Source organism: Lepidochelys olivacea (genome assembly GCF_965140295.1).
Source record: "Lepidochelys olivacea isolate rLepOli2 genome assembly, chromosome: 4".
NCBI classification, from domain to species: Eukaryota; Metazoa; Chordata; order Testudines; family Cheloniidae; genus Lepidochelys; species Lepidochelys olivacea.
Genome location: NC_140414.1, coordinates 97,828,984 through 97,848,037, shown reverse-complemented (window position 1 = coordinate 97,848,037; position 19,054 = coordinate 97,828,984). Strand labels below are relative to the sequence as shown.

General features: G+C 41.9%; 1 protein-coding gene across 6 annotated transcripts in view; it reads left to right on the top strand.

The window, feature by feature from the left end:
• The first annotated feature begins 6,178 nt into the window (after positions 1-6,178).
• The window catches only part of SPATA18 (spermatogenesis associated 18), a 44,024-nt gene continuing 31,148 nt past the window's right edge, over positions 6,179-19,054 (top strand). For all 6 annotated transcript variants that reach the window (XM_084626399.1, XM_084626397.1, XM_084626396.1 and 3 more), the window contains exons 1-4: positions 6,179-6,605; positions 14,812-14,917; positions 15,036-15,151; positions 16,899-17,017. In XM_084626399.1, coding sequence (XP_084482525.1) covers positions 6,519-6,605; positions 14,812-14,917; positions 15,036-15,151; positions 16,899-17,017 — 428 coding nt within the window. In that variant the 5' untranslated portion in view covers positions 6,179-6,518. The remainder of the gene's footprint in view (positions 6,606-14,811; positions 14,918-15,035; positions 15,152-16,898; positions 17,018-19,054) is intronic.

Here is a 19,054-nt window from a genome sequence, read left to right as displayed (position 1 = left end):
GGATCCATTCCAATAACACAATGCAAACCGGCTCGAGCCCCCACCCAGTGACCTGGGACAAATATATACCACCCCCGCTGGGCGCCTCCAAGAGGCAATACTTCCCCTCTCCCAAGCACAGAGTCTGAGTGTAGCAAAAGCCTTTTAATAACAGAGAGAAACAATGTGGCATTATGTTGGGGAAACACCACCAACAGGATTCATAACACAACCCATAAGCAAAAAAAACCCCACCCCAAGCAAATTGGGGCATGCCCTTTTCCCTTTGGTTCTTGAGTCCAGCAACCCCAAATCACCCAAAGTCCCAAAAGTCCAATGACCCAAAAGTCTCTATCCCTGGTCAGGGCAGCCTCAGAGTTCAAAAGTTTATCTGCGGAGCTTTACCTCCCAACCTGGGTGGAGATGGGATGGGGGTAAGAGGCACCTTACGTGATCTGAAGCTGACCGCTCCATAGCTGTGCTCCGCTCCGCCAGCCGCCCCATGAACTCCTTCGCTTAGCTGCACTCCGCTCCGCCAGACGCCCAACGAACTCCTTCGCTCAGCTCCACGGCCCACAAGCAGCTCCTGCCATCCACAAACTGCTCCGCGTCGAACTGCTTCACCAGCCAGTCCACAAGGCGCTCCAGCCGTCCCACAAACTGCTCCACAATATATCTTCAGGCTCCCCCACTACAAGCTGAAATCACTGATTGTTGTGTTAAGTAGTGGGGGAGCCTCAGTGCTGGTGCACTGTTAACCCAAAGTGAGCTCAGCAGCCTATAACTAGACTTCTAATGAAATCAAAATTAGCTCTGATATTCTACAGTGGAGAGAGAAGGAAGTGCAATTAGCATGTAAGGCCCTCACCAAGGGGCCCATGCCACCAAGTATTAATACTTGTCCCCAGCCCCTCTCTCTTCACAGAGTTTTGGAACCCATGACCCTTGCCTAGCGAGTGCTACTTAGTTGATGGTGAATCCCTCCATCATAACAAAAGGCCACGTACAGTTCCAAGCACAGTTCCCATAATCAGGGTAATAACAATTTATTCTTCCTGTCCCAATAACAGAGACATTGGGGATCCCACAGCAGCCAAAGTGACCATTTGGGCAGCTATGGTCTCATTCTAGGCGGGGTGGGTGTGCCTATGCAAATGAGATTGGCCCCTGAAGTTCTTTTCCACAACTTGCCACACCTCACCACCAGATGTCAGGGTGGAGCTCATCCTGACACTGCTTACATCTACAATTTCATAACTTGCTGGAGATCTCTTATGTCTTGGTCTTTTAACCCAGCTAATCATTAACTGCTAGAAAATATCTAACATCGAAGTAATGTTATGTTATAAATGATTTATATTGAAAAGGGGCATAGGTTAAAAATCATATATTTTAAAAAAAAATCAAATGCCCTTTTCCATGTAACTAATATTTTGGATGATTAAAAGTGAAATAATTTTAAACAATCTAAATTGCTATTCCCAGTCAATACTGGTCGCTCAGTTTTTGTACTTCACTTTGAAGAATGAAAATTAGTCAACCCTTCTAACAGCTCACTGATGGATGGATGACTTGGGACATCAGAGGTATATCTTCTGCTTCAATTCCATGAATATCTCATTGGACAGTGGGATTGTGACATCAGAGGTAAGTCAGCAAACCATCACTCTTCTCTCCTTTTGTCTAACTCTCCCCAGTGAGATTGTGATATCAGAGATAACAAGACAACATCTTCCTTTCTCTTCTCTTTTCCATATTCTTTATCCTTCTCTAGCTCTTCCCTTAATACAGTTGCACTGTGATGTCCAGCCTGCCTCATTTGCCTGCTTCTTCCACAACCATCTCAGGGCTTTCTTCCATAGACCTCTCTTGGCATGGATTTCCCTTCCTGAGGTTAAGCCAAGCCACTTTTCCTAATTTAGATCTAGTCTTCCTCATTCTGTCAGAAAAAAAAAATTGTTCCAGCATGCTGTGCAATAGTTTTACTGAGCAACTGCATAATCATACTGATGATGTCCCCAATCACCAAGTCAGTGCATAATGGTCACCAAAGAGTAAATATTAAGTTTTGGTCTTTACCAACTTGGATCTGATTTTAAATAGTTGCCTAGAGATGCCATTCTGCCCTTTTTGAAAAAAGAAGTGTATAAGGTTAAACTGTTGTCTGTCTGCATGTGCTCTGCTGGCAGTTGGGTTCAGAAACTTTGGGTCATAGAATCATAGACTTTAAGGTCAGAAGGAACCATTATGATCATCTAGTCTGACCTCCTGTACAATGCAAGCCAGAGAATCTCACCCATCCACTCCTGTAACAAACCCCTAACCTATGTCTGAGCTATTGAAGTCCTCAAATCATGGTTTAAAGACTTTGAGGTGCAGAGAATCCTCCAACAAGTGACCAGTGTCCCATGCTGCAGAGGAAGGTGAAAAAAACCCAGGGCCTCTTCCAGTCTGCCCTAGAGGAAAATTCCTTCCCGATCCCAAATATGGCAATCAGCTAGACCCTGAACACGTGGGCAAGACTCACCAGCCAGACACCCAGGAAAGAATTCTCTGTAATAACTCAGATCCCACCCCATCTAACATCCCATCACAGGCCATTGGGCATATCTACCGCTAATAGTTGAAGATCAATTAATTGCCAAAATTAGGCTATCCCATCATATCATCCCTTCCATAAACTTATCAAGCTTAGTCTTGAAGCCAGATATGTATTTTGCCCCCACTGCTTCCCTTGGAAGGCTGTTCCAGAACTTCACATGCTGTCCTCTTGGAATAAGTCCATGGGAGCGTAAAACATGCCCCAAACTCTGATTTAGCACCCACAGAATTAAAGGGACAATTTAGCCTTTGGGGAAGGATTTGGGTCAGGGCAAGGGAAAATGGGTGCCTGTAAAATCAATAGATCCATTAGAATGGTGATACTCAGACTGAGGCTCCAGAGCTGCAAGTGGATCTTTTGTGTGTCTCTTTGCTCCTTGCAGCACATGATATTAAAACACTGTGTGATTGGCTAATAATTAAATCAGGATGCTTTTACTATGTTTTAACCAATTGTAGTTGATAAAATAATAATACTTGGTCAGTCATTTTGCTGTGAGAATTGTATATATAAATAGTAAATGAAACAATGAATTCACTCCACTATGACTCTTTTGGTTGATTGCTAATTTGGCTCCTGAACCACTGAGATCTGACAGGTTTCAGAGTAGCAGCCATGTTAGTCTGTATCCGCAAAAAGAAAAGGAGTACTTTTGGCACCTTAGAGACTAACAAATTTATCTGAGCATAAGCCATATTAGAACTACTGAGAAATCTATGCAGACCCACCAGGATCTTAGCCCATCCCTGTAGTAGGCCACGTAGGGCCAGAATTCCCTTCCCTCTAGCAGTAAATAGCTGTTAAACTGTAAAAAGAAAAGGAGTACTTGTGGCACCTTAGAGACTAACCAATTTATTTGAGCATAAGCTTTCGTGAGCTACAGCTTACTTCCGATGAAGTGAGCTGTAGCTCACGAAAGCTTATGCTCAAATAAATTGGTTAGTCTCTAAGGTGCCACAAGTCCTCCTTTTCTTTTTGCGAATACAAACTAACACGGCTGTTACTCTGACACCTGTTAAACTGTGTTCTCGTTGGCTGACTCCTGCACTCTACTCTCTTCTTAGAGAGTGGTTTCGGACAAAGAAGAGAATCACACAGAGACAATTCCTATGTACATTTCTGCTGGAAAATCCATGTCCTACAAAAGGCAGCACGTTATGTCCATTCCCTTTTAGACCTCATAGATCTTGTGCAAACCAGTTTAGGACGCAGGGGGCACATGTTTTGGATAGACAGATTACACTCTTTTTACACCATGAAGGCTTTTCTCTCCCTTTTCACTCCCTTCCACATCCCGTAACAGCAAGAATCATATGGCTCTTTATTTTAATATACATTACATTTTACTACTGCTCATAAGTGCTTACCTTTTTTAACTTTCTTGGGGCTGAGAAAAATGGATATAGTGTTTTAAGTAATATGAAATCTAGTGGAACAACATTGTGTGTCACAGATTAAAACCAAGTAATATTTATCTCTATTTTTAATCCCATTCATTGCTGTTTGTATCCAAATTCTCCAGTAAATGTCCCAAATCTGTATGATACAGTATATCTGTCCTATCTCTGTTACCATTTGCATTTGAATAGCTGAATTAGTTGAAAGATAAGTAAAATCACCTGCCAATTGACTACACATCTATAGAGACCTGAGAATGCTAGTAATTACCTCTACAATGTGGGATAAATTACGCTTAAATAGTGTGCTCTAGATATTTTGCAGGTGAAAAAATAGATATAAGTTTTTGTAAATGCAGTGCCAAAATCTCCCACACCCTGTTTTTAAGCTATTCCATTGCAAGGGCAGAACACATAGTTCTGTGTTAGCACACTTTTTGAAGGATAACAGGATTCTGGCAGAACAATCCTTTAATGCAGAGGCTTCTCTCAGTTATAATAATAATTAATAATAAATATAAATATAATTAGTAAAGCACACATTCTTCCATTTCTTGGGTCTTTAATGTGAAGATCTCAAAACAGAATCTGGCTCAATAGACTAGCATTCAACTTGATTCAAATGGACAATTGATTTGTTTCTTTTGTTACTGTGCTCTCCCAAACACACACACGCACTCGTTCTTTGGTGAAGGCACACCGATTGTGGAACTCTGCCATCCTAAGTGAAAATCTACTCTTTATCGTTCGTGAACCGGAAAATGCTGTCTGATGTAAGGCCATAAAACACATTTGATTCTTCCAAATGTTGAAGATTTCAGTGTGGTTCTCAGGGATTAATTTGGTTCTTGAAATAGACTTATTATTTTGTTTCATTTAAACCTGTACATGTATAAAATGAATGGAGAAGATGGAAATTTACATGAGCCCTTGTTCTCTAGCCCGTTCATAACAGAAGTCTTTCATTTACGAGTGCTGACTCAAAGACTATGGGCTTTCAAACTTTTTCACATTGTGGACCACAATTTAGAGAGATTGTTACATGGAGGATATCCATATACATTTGCAATTGAGGATCATCTTCTGTCTCATTCAGGCTCCTGTGACTTTCCAATGGCAACTACAATAATTATTTATATAGGGAAGTAATTTTAAGAAAATAATTAGCTATTTTAGCTGTCTTTAAGTGCAGTAGGATCTTGTCCTTTCTGAAGAAAGTTAATCACAGGTTTACTTTTGCTCTTCATTTCATTTCCCCATCCCATCTGCTCTGTTTTTTTCTGGTGGAAATAGGGAGGAGAGCCATTAACACTGTGACCAGAAGTGCTTTGTAGACCACTAGTGGCCCAGTGACTAGTTTTTTGTGGGGTGGGGTTCTATTATATCTTGTCTGCTTAATCTGCGATCCATTTCCTGTGGGTCTGAACTCAGCTTTAAGCATCAAAGGCACAAGGGAGGAAAGCTTTGCAGAATTTTTTCTTTGCTATGAGAGGCAATTTCACAGTGTTCAGAAAGCCAACAGCAAGGAGTTCCGATACTTTTCAGACAGCAAATCAGTCAAGTCCTGTCTGGAACACTTTTTGAATGAGCTGATCCCTTTACTCTCAGTCTCAGGAGATCACACTTTAGGTTAGGGAGAGAAATCCTGAAATCCTTTGGCCAAATTAGAGCGACTTCAGGGCATTTGAAGTGCCAGGCAGCTGGAGCAAAGGCAGCAGCTGCCGCTCGCTTATTCGGTCCCGCGGACCTACACATAATTGACCAGAATTCATCCTTTGGGAAATGTTCTTGCCGGATCATCCAGGCTGGGTGTGAATGGGAGATCTGCTAGCGGAACAAGGGGAGAATACTCCCTTAAAAAAACAAAAGTCCCAATAGGTGTTTGTTTATCCAAATTAAATTGCATCTCTTATGCGTAATAAAGGCTACTTTGTTGTCTTGCTGTGCCTTAAAGGCGCCTTGAACTGAACCAAGCGAGAGTGTCTCTACGGGGGAAAAGAGGCGAGGAGACAGGCTGGGGAGGGAATGGCGGTATCGGATGGGTCCTGAGGAAACTCCTCACCTACACGTCTTTGACCTGCCCCTTCCCCAGTTGAAAACATCCTCCTCCTCCCGGCGCGGAGTCAGGGATTAGCTGGAGGCCTCCCGAGTTAAAGCTTCTCCGTGGGAGGGGCGAGGGCTGGGCAGAGGGAGGCGGGTTTACCGCGTTGCTACAACTAAAAAGTGCCCCCTTCGCGCAGTCGTGAGCACAGCAAACGTCAGTTTGTTTAACAATCGTGGAGTATAAATGCTCAGATTAGCGGGGCGGCTGCAGGAGGAAGCAGCGCTGAGCCTCGGCCGGAGGCGGTGGCACCAGCAGCCGCGGCGAACCCCTCGCTGACCTCTCCCGGTCAGTGCCCTGGGGCTGCTGATGTAGAGTACCCAGGGGGAGGATCCATCTATGCTGTTAGTCCCGTAGGAAAAGAAACAACAGCTTCCCCTTCCCCTCGCTAACCCAGCCCCAGCCTCGGTCAACCTCGGCTCTCGGTCGGTGCGTGACCATGGCCGACAGCTTGCGGAGATTAATCAACAACGAGAGCTGCAGGATTTTGCAGGAGAAGCTGGAGAACTGGTATAAAGATTACCACGTGAGTATGTGTGTGGTTCATCGCAAACGTCTCCTCTTCGTTCGCCGCCGCGAGCCTGTAAAGCGATTCGATTCACTGGGGTTTGTTTTGGGAGTCTGAAGATGCTGCTCTAGCCTTAGATCATTTACTCGCCTAATGTTCTACCAAAGGTGTTTTGCCATGAAAAAAAAAATCTTCCACCCACCCCATACAGTGGGGTGAAAACGTGCTGCTTCTTGTCTCTACTTTTGTGTTTTCAAAGGGATTTTGTAGAGTGAGCCAGATCAGGAATTAACATTTCTACTTTGTTAAATTAATGGGGGAAGAATACACAGTATAATGGTGACTGTTTCAGATTGTAAATTTAGGCTACTGGAGAAAGGCTATCATGCGGGACTAATCTGTGTGAAGCGGCTCCGCTAAGTGTTGGATACCTCGAGTGATTTCCCGGGAAAGCAGTAACCAAGGACGCTGATTTTCAGACATTGTTGTGGTTGCTATAGTTACTGACACCCATTGACACTATAAATGCATCGTATCAGGCCAGAAACAACTTGCAGCAGAGACTGCTGATTTCCCCCTCATCTCCTCTTGGTGCTCTGATACACACATCTGATCAGATTAAAGTAAAAATCAGTTGCCAAAATGCAAATTTACATCTCTTTGCAAACTCATCAGGACCACTTACACTCTTTCACAGTGAATAATACTCCATCAAAAATATATTTTCCCAGAAAGGATAACAGTGGCCTCCATTTGATTTTATAACTTCTTGTATGTGCAAATATTTTTGAAAACACTTTGTGTTAGATATCCAAGCACAATAGCTGCACTGGAAACTGTTGAATATCATAAACATCAAGGAATATAAGAAGACCTTTAAATACAGAGAAAAGTTAAACAAGAAATATTTTATTGCTTGCAACCATACTGTGCATCAAGATAATATAGCTTGTTCTGCTAAGGTTCTCAAAGGCCTCTGGTAAGAATCTCCCCATCTCCAGTTGCTGCTGTGGAAATGGAATATGATTTTTTTTGGTTAGTTTTTAAAATTTCTAGATATTTTTAACTGTACCTGGTGACAGTGTCACACATTTGAGGCATATCAGTTTGAGAACTATGAATTCCCATTAAAAAAAATCAGACCCATTAATAATGGTTAGAAATTCAAAACCAGAACAAATGACTTGTTTTCTGAGAGCAAATTCAGTTTACAGCTATTTCATGTTTGAAACATTTTTGTTAAACTGCTTTTGTTGTATAACTGAAAAGATACTGCAATTATAACTGAGTACCAAAATGAAGTTATACCTTGCAGATAACATAACTGTTGAACATGGTACTGAATGTTCTTTGTAGCTGTTCTATTAAATGTTACCTGTGGTACTGTGCCAAGTTTTGTGTGTGGGTAAATAAGACAAACCACAAGAAACAGTTGTTTTGTTGACTTGGATGGCTTTTTCTCTTTTCTTCCTAAAACTTCTTTTTATTTTTGTCTTGAATGAAGCCATAATATATGTGTTTTATTTTATTTCAGTATTGTGCATTCTATTTTATTATAGTACTGTCTGTTCAGTGCTCTGCCTGCCTTGTCTGTCTGAGAATGGAGTGACTTACAGAGTTCCTTTATTTTATTTTATTTTTTATTAGTACAGAATTGTTATTACTCCATAGTGTTTGAAAGCTGACTCTGTAAAATAAACACAGCTGACCTGAAGTAGCTTATTGAGGGGGAGAAAGGATTTGACTTGGTCTCCGGTCATGTAAAATGTGTGCAATTTCTTTTATCAAATAGAAACAATTAACCTAAAATGCGTTTCACAGCAGAAGAGCAAAGAAACCACTAATCAATCTCAGATATTTAAATACAGAAGTTTTTGCCCTAAATGTACTGCAATATCTGATCTTGCAACATTACCAGATACTCTAATTGTAAAGTTACATATATTACCCAAACTAAGAGGAATATGTGTGATTCTTGGCTGAGTAAGGGTGGTGTGACATAGTAGATTTATACAATTGCTCTCTTAACTGGCTTAAATCCCAGACTATTGACTGGCTGGCTGGCTTGTCATTGGCAGAGATGGGGCAATTATAACTGTGATATAAACTCCAGAAACCTGAGCAGATGGTAACTGCTGTTTGTAGCACATTTGAGATAAAAATGCATTTTCAAGGAAATAGCCAAATATAGGGTAAAATACATTCTCCTTGCTGCTAGTGTTCTATAGTCTAATCTCTGGTCTGTTTGTTTGAAAATGATTTATTTATAATTTGTTTGGGGGAGGTAATATTTATACATACCATAATTTAGTGCTTACGTACCAAAGTGATATATAGGAGCTTAAAACAGATATTAAAAAGGCAAATTAGACAAACATAGAACATGAAAGTAAGACAAAGGAAGTGGACAGAGAAAGTAGGGCTGAGAGCTAAAACAAATACAAATAACATGAATTATATAGACTTTTTGTAAGGTCTGATATTTTAAAATATAGACTGAGAAAAGAGGGAAGAAGCAGATAGGTCATGAGTTAACAGTGAGAAAGCAAGGTCAAAGAGAGAGATTTGAAGAAGGAGAGTGAGGCTACTTGGTGCACATTGAGTAGGATGACATTCCAGGTGCTGGAAATTGTTTATTATGACTGAGCCCAGACAATGTGCTCGATACACAACATAAAAATGAAGACAACCCCTGCCCCAAGAATGTGCAAATCTAAGACAGATGCAGAGAAGTAATGTTGCTTTGGGAAACCCAAAGAAGAGGGTGGATTTCCCCCCCTTCCCCCATTTAATTAATAACTTGCTTTTTGTGGGCATCATTGAAGGAAGTGAGTTTTTAGGAGTTTGGGGAAATGCTACAGGGTAGTAGATTGGTGAATTGTGATTGGGAAGACATTCAATGTATAGGGGGCTGTGTGAAAAAAGGCATGGAAATAGTGGCAGGAGACAAATGAGGCATGGAGGCTGGTGTGGTTGGCAGAACAGACAGGACGAGTGGGCATGTTTTAAGAGACGAGGCTGAGATGTATATTGCAATAGATTTGAAGGGAAGAATGAGAAATTCAAACTGAAGGTGGTGGACAAGTTGAGGACACTGAGGAAGAGGAAGGCTGCTGAGGGAATCAAAATCAAAGAAGGAGGAGGGAGGATTTGGGTAGGGGACAATAACATCCACACAGAGGAAGAGGGGTGAATAGAGTCTGTGTTAAGAAGGCAGTGAAGTTGGAAGGCAGGGAGGGACGGCTGGAAGTAGGAGGAATATGAAAATAGGATGACAGTGCATTAGAACTTCTCTAAATGGTATGCCAAACAATCTTTCTAGGTCATCTCTGAGTGGGATGTTTTAGAGAAAGAGAGACCACCATGAGGGAGTGCAGTTTTGGAGGGAAGTTTAGAAGGAGAGATCCAGGTTTCAATAAGAACAGAGAGGTCTTTAGAAATGGAGCAGGAGAAGAGTGGAGGGGGGCAGTGTGAGAAGACAGATAGAGGAGATAATGGGAGGAGGAAGAGAGAATGGATAGGGAGAGAGGAGTGGGTAAAGAACAGTCAAGGTGGGGAGCAAAGGGGAGATGAGATTTAAATAAAAGGCAGAGCTATGAAGAGCCTTAAAAGTGAGGACAGTGTGTTTGAACTTTCCCTAAAGATGCTGTCATTGCAAGATTCTTATTCCTGGGCCTTAGCTTCTTAACATGGGACTTGCAGAGCTCCCAGGCATCTAAGGATTTTTAGCCCTTGAGGGGAGTGATAGTGGGGTAGATAATGATTAAGTACCATCTGAGCTGAGAAGAAATGCAGCCCTTTGAACACTAGCCAGTTCCTTTTTGACCTTGGTCACTGAAGGAGCTCCCTACAGAAGATTACACCTCATTAGCCATTGCACCAGCTCCTTTGAAATCCCAACAGTCTCCAGGGATCTTTTACCATCCCTTCTCTGACTTCCAGTCAGGTCTTGTTCATCAGTGCTATGTACTGAGGCTCTTGCCTTGACCACCTCAACACACATATGTTGATCGTCTGCTCCCACTTTTTGTGTCTGTTTTTTCTCAGCTTTTGGCACTTGCCTCTGTGCATAGGTGCAGAGAAGGTTTTGATGCTCGCCATTTTTTTGCTTTGATGTTCTCAGTGCCTCAGCACTTTCTAAACAACACCTGGGTTCCTTTTTCCTTGGTACCTCAGTGTCAGCACTGTTCTTTGCGCACCAACGCTTCAGTTAGGGTGCCACAGTTTTTTATTAGGGTACCTAGCAACTTTCATAGTGCTTGTTTTTCCACTTGTTCTGGCACTTCCTTCAACACACACCCATGCTGGCAACTGTGGCATCTAAAATGGGAGGAAACTGTTGGTGATTTCAAACTCTTGTCAGCACAACAGTGTCAAAGACTGACAATTTGTATATCTGTGATGTTGACAATGATGTGCAGGGGTACCAGACTGCCTACATGTGTCACTACATGCCCTGATGTGGAGAGTGTCTCTAAGTCTTCCTGGAGGTACCCAATAGAGCAGAGGTGGGCAAACTATGGCCCGCGGGCCACATCCGGCCCATGGGACCGTCCTGCCTAGCCCTTGAGCTCCTGGCTGGGGAGGCTAACCCCTGGATCCTCCCCCACAGCCTCACCTTGCCGTGCCACCAGCGCTCTGGGCAGCGGGGCTGTGAGCTCCTGCAGGGCAGCAGGGCTGCGAGAGCCGCTGGGTATAGTGTATTAAATTGCTCCCCATAGAAATGTGCTACTTACGGAGCACCAGGACTGGCAGCGGTAAGTAGCACATTCCTATGGGGAACAATTTAACACACTACACCTGGGTAGGGAAGGCTGTGCCTCCCCAAACAGCCTGGCCCCCACTCCCTATCTGCCCCCTCCCACTTCCCATCCCCTGGCTGCCCCTCTCAGAATCCCTGACCCATCCAACCCCCACTGCTCCTTGTCCCCTGACTGCTCCCTCCTGGGACACTCTACCCCTAACTGCCCCCCCCGGGACCCTCAGCCCCTATCCAACCCCCCGCCCCGCTCCCTGTCCCCTGACTGCCCTGACCCCTATCCACACCCCCATCCCCTGACAGGCCCCCTGGGACTCCCATGCCTATCCAACTGCCCCCTGTTCCATGACTGCACCTGCCCTCCATATAGTTTTGGAACCCTGATGTGGCCCTCAGACCAAAAAGTTTGCCCACCCCTGCAATAGAGACTCCTATAAGTCTGGCATGACACTGGCTAGGACGGAGTGATTCAAAGGGTGAATCCTTGAAGCTAAAGCTGAGTTTTTCTACAACTGCTCAACACTGGAACACCATGCCAGGGGCAGCCGGGTTTGCTCAGACCTGCTCCTCACTCCAGTAATCCCAGTCAGACTGTTTCAACTCAAAAGTCTCCTGCAGCATCATCACCAGTGTAGCCCAAGGATGAGGTGGTCCTGAGTTCAGGCTAATGGAATGGGGCAGAACCTCTATGCAGGAGTCTGAGACGGGGGCACCACAACAGTTAGCAGTTCCCTGACATGCCTTTGCCAAAGCCTCTGACTCCTGGTTGCTCTATATCAAGGCCTCTGTATTTTTTCACTTCTGCATTCAGATGCTTGAAGAGGAGAAGGAGGTGGTGAGTCCAGGTATCCATGTATGCTTGGAAATCTGGTCTGATCACTTCTGGCTTCAAAGCATTCCTTTTCTTGGTTATTGGGTGCAAGAAATCTCAGTGCAGTTGGAACTCTGTTTGAACCAAAATCTACTCTTGCATCCCAAGAGTCAGTACTCCTTGGGCAAGTAGCTCTGGCCTTTACACTGACACCTCTTGCATTGGCCACCAGTGTCCATGCTTCCCAGAACCCTGATGATACTCCAGGCTCCCCGATTACCTGTACAGTTCCAGCTATTGGAGCAGAATCAAGCTGAGGATCACGGTGATGGGGGATGGTCTTTGCATTTAGATTAGCCAGAGGACTCTCCTGATGCCAAATACATCTCCACTATGAGAATACCAAGACAGTGACTTTGTGGCAGAGGATCCTACTTCTCCTCAATTTTTACAGAAGTTTTCCATGACCACTGATTATTTTTTTCCGTTAAAACCAGGTCAGAAATATACAAAGATCACAGTTAGGAGGTAACTGGACTGGAAACCACATCCATCCAATAGCGTTGCTGTACCCTTGCACCCTATTTTTGACAAGTTGGTGATAAAGCTATGGCAGACCCCTTACAGAGCTGTCCCAGGCTTGAACAAAGTTCAGTAAACAGTACACCCTTTCCTCAGACTGCCCCATGCTATGTCTTCCCCACTCCCACCCCCACGCCTCTTGGAGCTTGGTGATAGAGGCTGGACACACTTATGGTACTGTACCCAAAATCCTCAGCTGCAGTGCTGGGATTCATTTAGAGAGAAGGTTTATCACTGTGTGACTGCAATCCTCTAAGTCATTTACCACCAGTCCTTCGTGACCAAGAGTCAGGTGGAATAATGGAAGAAGCCTCTATTTTGGTTGATTTTCTTCCTCAGTAGAAATGCCAGAAGCTTAAGAAGCTGGTAATAAGAACATCAGGTATGGGTAACTTTTGATGCAGATGATACAATGGTGGGGGCCACTGCCTTCAATAGTGGATGCCTGGAAATCCAGAGAACTTAAGGACCTGTCTTACTTTATAGACAACTTGTTTGGGAGCAGATAGTGGCTTCTATACAGAAGGCAAAGGAGACAAAAGCCACACTGCATTATCTTGGGCCTTTGTCTTGTTCCTTGGGCCCTCTTTCGAGGGAGGCAACAGAAAGGCTCCATTTCAAAGGCTGGCTTTCATGTCAAGAGCTAGCTTTAAGGGAGCTCAGTATCCACCATGCACTTGGTGTTTGGCCTCAGCACCCTAAGAACTAATGGTCCTAAGCTCCCTTTCAGCAAACACCAAAAATTGAAGGATTTGAAAGGTTAATTAAAATCAAGAACATTTCCGTTATCATAAAAATCCATATAATCAATTTTGGTAATTAATTCAGCTGATTGGTGTCCAACTTTTCATTTTGGTTCACAGGCCCATACCCCAATCTCCTACCTCCATGCTAATTGCCATGGAGATGGGGATATGAACATGGAGAATTTTAGGCAACATTCATATCTACAGTCATACCACCCCAAGGCAACATCTTATCAGATCTGAAAATATAGGTTGGATCAGTCAAGGTAATTAATTGGTTGGGGAAACCTCTGGAGAAAGCCCTTGCACTATAAAAAGTGATGATTCTCCTTTGAATGATTGTGCTCACATACATTCTACTGCAGGTGTAGGTTGCAGCTTGCATGCATTAGGGCATGCATACACCTGCAGAGGAATTATATATGTGCAATACATCTCAAAGAACAACAGTTAATACATAGGTAAGTAACCATTTTTGCTAGTACATTGTGGTCGCCTTGCTGAGGCAGTACTGTACCACTACACCAGTATAGTGTTAGGGGCACTGTACTCCTGGAGGTAAAGTTATTTTAGATGTGATATGTAAACAGAAATTCTGACCACTTGTCATTGCTGGCAGCTTTAGAGCTCTTCCTGACAGATGTAGCATTAGCAGTAATATCCTGGACCAATTCCAGCTCCAGTAATTCCATGAGATAGTTTATAGCTTTCCGTAATTTTTTTTCCTGCTTTTTGTATCAAGGACATAATGCTAGTTTCTTCCTGTTCTTGAACACTCTTTGTTTCAATATGTATTAAAAACAGATAAAATCACATGAAAGCTATGTGTGCCTATTGACGGTGCAACAAAGTAACCTTATAAGCGTGGTTTATTTTAGTCTGTAGAAATATATTTTGCATTTATATAGGACTTTTCATCCAATGATTTTATATCACCTTTTAAACATTAATGAAGTTTCATGACACTTCCATGAGGTAGGTAAGTGTTATTGTATCTATTTTAGTAATGGGGAAAGCTGAGGCATAGAGAGGGTGAATGATTTCTTTAACCTAGTAAGTCATTGATAGAGTTGAAAATCAGACCTTGAATTCCTGACTCCCAGCACTTTGCTGTAACTATTAACATCATGTGTTATTTTCCCGGCCCCTGGAAATATCTGAATGCTCTAATGGTGGTTTAGGAAGCTGTAGTGAAGTCATAGACAAAGTTATAGAAAAAGCTCTTATATCATGTTCAATGTATATCATAAACATAATTATTTAGAAAAGTCAAAACAAAATAAAACAAAACCCCCAAACATATGTTTTAATTCTTCTGATTTACAGATTAACTCATGTGATCAGAATCTGAACAGATGTTGTGAAATCATAGAAATGAACTCCATGATTCAGGGGCAACTCTTCACAATCCTCAATCAAACAGCTCGAGAAGGTGAGAATTTTCCATGTCTCTATGGTTTGTACGTATCACCTCCATTTTCTTTTTAAGTGCAGACTAAGGATTTAGCTCTGCATTTTCTCACATATACCTGGTTTATGTGTTCTCTTAGGTGGGCATTATGCAGGTGTAGAGACAATAAAATCTCGTCTCCTGCCATGGCTGGGGACTTGTTTTTCCAGTACTACTTCGGGAAGGCCCTTTGAAACCAGTCTTTCTCTCATTCAGGTATGCTGAATGTTTATTTTTAAGATGATAAAAATATATAAATCAAAGACTTTCTGCAATTAAAAATCAATGTTGGGCTTGTTTTACTAACTAAAACAGTGTTTTCACACAGTTTGCCTTCTGAACTATTGCCATCATTGTTAACTGTGAGAATTATGTCATTAAAAAAAAAAAAAGCTTTAAAAGCGGAATAAAATAAGTCATTGAAGTTAATTTGACTAAATTAGCTTAGCAAGCCTTAAGCTCTTTTGTCTTGTCCAAGAAACTAGTTTCTTATATATCAAGGTAAAGAAATATGCTAATTATAAGTTTGCTGTGACATCACCCTAAGACTTTACACCAGACCTGTATTGGAAGCAACTTAGTGTTTTGTGAAACTCTTCATGAGAACTGAGGGGCGCGCATAAGGTCCCATGCCCTCTGAACTGTTAGTTTTTGTTCTTCTGAAGCTTGGGCTCTATTACATGTGTTGTGAGAAATTTTTTTAAAGGAAAGAAATATAAATCATGATACCACCATGCACCTAGCTTTGAGGACTAGGATAGCAGGGGTGTGTGTTCCCTTTCTCTTCCCCTGCATGATTCATAAGATTTGCAGAAGGTGCTGTTTACAATATTTCAGCTGGAGATGCAGACCTTCTGTGGCACTCTTGTGTGTTTTGGAAGAAAACAGTAGTGTTAGCTAGTGGGGAGATGAGAGCAAATGTCTTCATGCTCTCCCTGATTTCTCATTTTAATTTTTTTTCCAAACAAAAATCACTGTTTACAGTTTGAATAAGCTGTTTCCCCTGGGTAAAGTGACATCCAACCATATGGACTAGGATTAATCTGGCTAGGGTCTGTACTTGGTACAGAGAATAGAGCAGTTTTCTCTTAATTTGTTTTTACAAATGACAACATTTAAAAAGCTGTAGTGAAAGAAATAATCTATGTGATAATTTATGGGTTTTCAACTGCATGTGCAAATGAAAGGAAAGCCTTTCAAAACAGAATTGAAACCCAGTGCACAATTACTAGTTTATTTACAGTTTTATTAGGGTATGCAATGTGGTATTAAAAGCAGAGTTGCATGTGCAAGGGTGTAGCCTTATCAGTTATATTAGTTGCTTAATTTGCTCTTATGATTTTTCCCCATTATTTTGCATTCCCAGTAATGTGTAAAAAGTTAATTAATGCAGGCATAGAAAGAATTGTTGGCATATTTAGTTCTAAGAGTTTACTTTTTGTCCATATTTTTTCTTTCTAGTAGTGTGTGTATTTGTGTGCATATCCATATGTATATCTATCTATCTTACAATGAAATAGTAAACCACTACTATATGTAACTTTTCCCCCAGTGTGATTTAATCTCTCTGTGGCTGTTTTATGCTATCTCTCTATTTGAACAAGTACAATGTTTTCTTTGTTTAAGATCAATTTAGATTTATTCTTTCCTGCATCAGTTCAGAAATGCACAGCTTGTCATGAGACATTCTAAGGCAGTGGTTTTCAACCTTTTTTCATTTGTGGACCCCTAAAAATTTTGAATGGCAGTGCAGACCCCTTTGGAAATCTTAGACTTAGTCTGTGGACCCCAAGTTGAAAACTACCATTTTATGGTAACGACAACCTTGCGCAGGCTCCTTAGAAATAGTCTGTGCATGCCCAGGGGTTTGCAGACCATGGGTTGAAAACCACTGTTCTAAAGAAATGCTGTATAACTTTTGGGCATAACATTCAAACAGTGTGCTATTTGTATTTCACTGTAGGAGTCAATTGAGAAAGAAAGACAGCTGAGGGAATTTGCCAGCACTCGGAAACACGAAATACAACAGTTGGAGAAAGAACTGAACTCAACTCATTTACAACTCAACTTAGTGCAACAAGAGTAGGAGAATTAACTGTGTATTTTTCAACAACAAATTTATTTTTCTTCTCACACCTCACTTCTAATAGAGATCTGCAAAATGTTTCATTTCTGCTTTGAAATAAGAATTTAAAATCTATCTAGACTCTGGATTTTCTGAATTTGAATGATGTGGGACTGTATACCCAAGGCATTAAAAGTCTTCTAGTAAGTAAGTTAAACATTGGTTGGTTTGTTTGTAATTAAAATAATTAAAAAAATTGTATTGGCTGCCTGAAAGACAACAGGCCTGGCAGAAATTAAACATTTTGCCCTGAAAACTTTTGGTCATAATACCGGTAGCTTATTTAATACAGATTCTGTACTGCAAGTTGCACAGAAGGAAATTTTCATGCCACATATGACACATTTTGGATATAGCCAGATATATGTATTTTTTTTTATTTGCAGTGTTGTTGTAGTTGTGTTGGTCCCAGGATATGCGAGACACAAGGTAAGTATGGTAATATCTTTTATTGGACCAACTTCTGTTGGTGGAAGTAAACTTTTGAACTACACAGAGTTCTCCAGATCTGGAGAAGCCTGAGCTAAATATAAGTTGGGACAGATAATTAAGCAGATACACAAGATCTCTGCTGTGTCCCAGCTTTTAAATAGTCTTCTGGAGGAGCCACTCTGGTGTGACAGGCCTCCAGGGAACCCTTCTTTTTAGCTTCAGGGTAGGCCACCCAGCCTCACCTCCTTCTAATCTGAACCTCTGGGCTCCAGCACTCCTGCTTCATATTATGAGATCTGTCTAGTGAGTCCAGTGAAGATAGTAGAGACCTGTACACTCTTCAGGGACTAATGCACCTCAGCAAGTATTTGCAGTGACTTCAAAGTGCAGTAGGATTTATTACACAGCATTGGAAGTCCTTAGGCTAGCATAGTGAAATAAAGGTTCAAGCATAGTCCATTCTGGTCAAGCCAGAGTAAACCACTAGCCAAACTGTAGTGGATTCATCTTAGGGTCTGTTTCTTTCTGACTCCTTAAGAGAGCTTAGGTATCTGTACCCACTTGTATTTAGTTCAGACATTCTGATTTCTTTCCCCAGACCTGAAGAACTTGGTATAGAGTGAAAGCTTGTACCGTCCACCAATTATAACGGGGTTAAAAAAGAACTAGATAAGTTCATGGAGGATAGATCCATCAGTGACTATTAGCTAAGATGGTCAGGGATGCAACCCCATGCTCTGAGTGTTCCTAGCCTCTGTTTGCCAGAAGCTGGGAGTGGATGACAGGCGACGGATCACTCGCTGATTGCCTGTTCTGTTCATTCTCTCTGAAGCATCTGACATTGGCCACCGTCAAAAGAGAAGATACTTGGCTAGATGGACCATTGGCCTGATCCAGTATGGCCGTGCTTATGTTCTAACAGAAGTTGGTCCAATAAAAGATATCATCTTACCTACCTTGTCTCTCTCATATCCAAAATATGACATTTCATAGAAAAGGTATGGTTGAAAAGAATGCTCAATATTCTTATCCTGGCCAAATATGCTTCTCATCAGCTAGGAACAGGTAGGTCTACCTAGCAATCAGAGGTATGATTGCAGCATGTGTAGATGTACCAGAGCTAGTTTTGATCTAGCTAGCTTGAATAACAACTGTAGTGAAGCACAGTTTATACAAACCTGTCTGGAACCCTGGATCTCTACTAGAGTGAGCAGCTAGCTTGTGCTTCTGCTCATGGTGCTACAACTTCATTGCTATCATTATTAGAGGTATCCAGATCAAAGCTAGCTCAGGTACATCTACACATGCTGTAATCACACCTCTGAATGCAGTGTCTCCCAAAGAAAGAGAGAAAAACCTTGCATAATTGTGATCCTTATCTATTAAAAAGATTTCTGTCTTTCTTAAGTAGAGAATGAGGCTGCTCCTGTGCATCCAGTGATCCATAGCATGCAAGCACTCTTCTAGGGTAGATGCTGAGATCACAGGTTCTGCAGGGCAAGAGATGTATAGTTACATATCATCAGCACACTAATACTCTAGTGTTCAGAAATTATGACTGC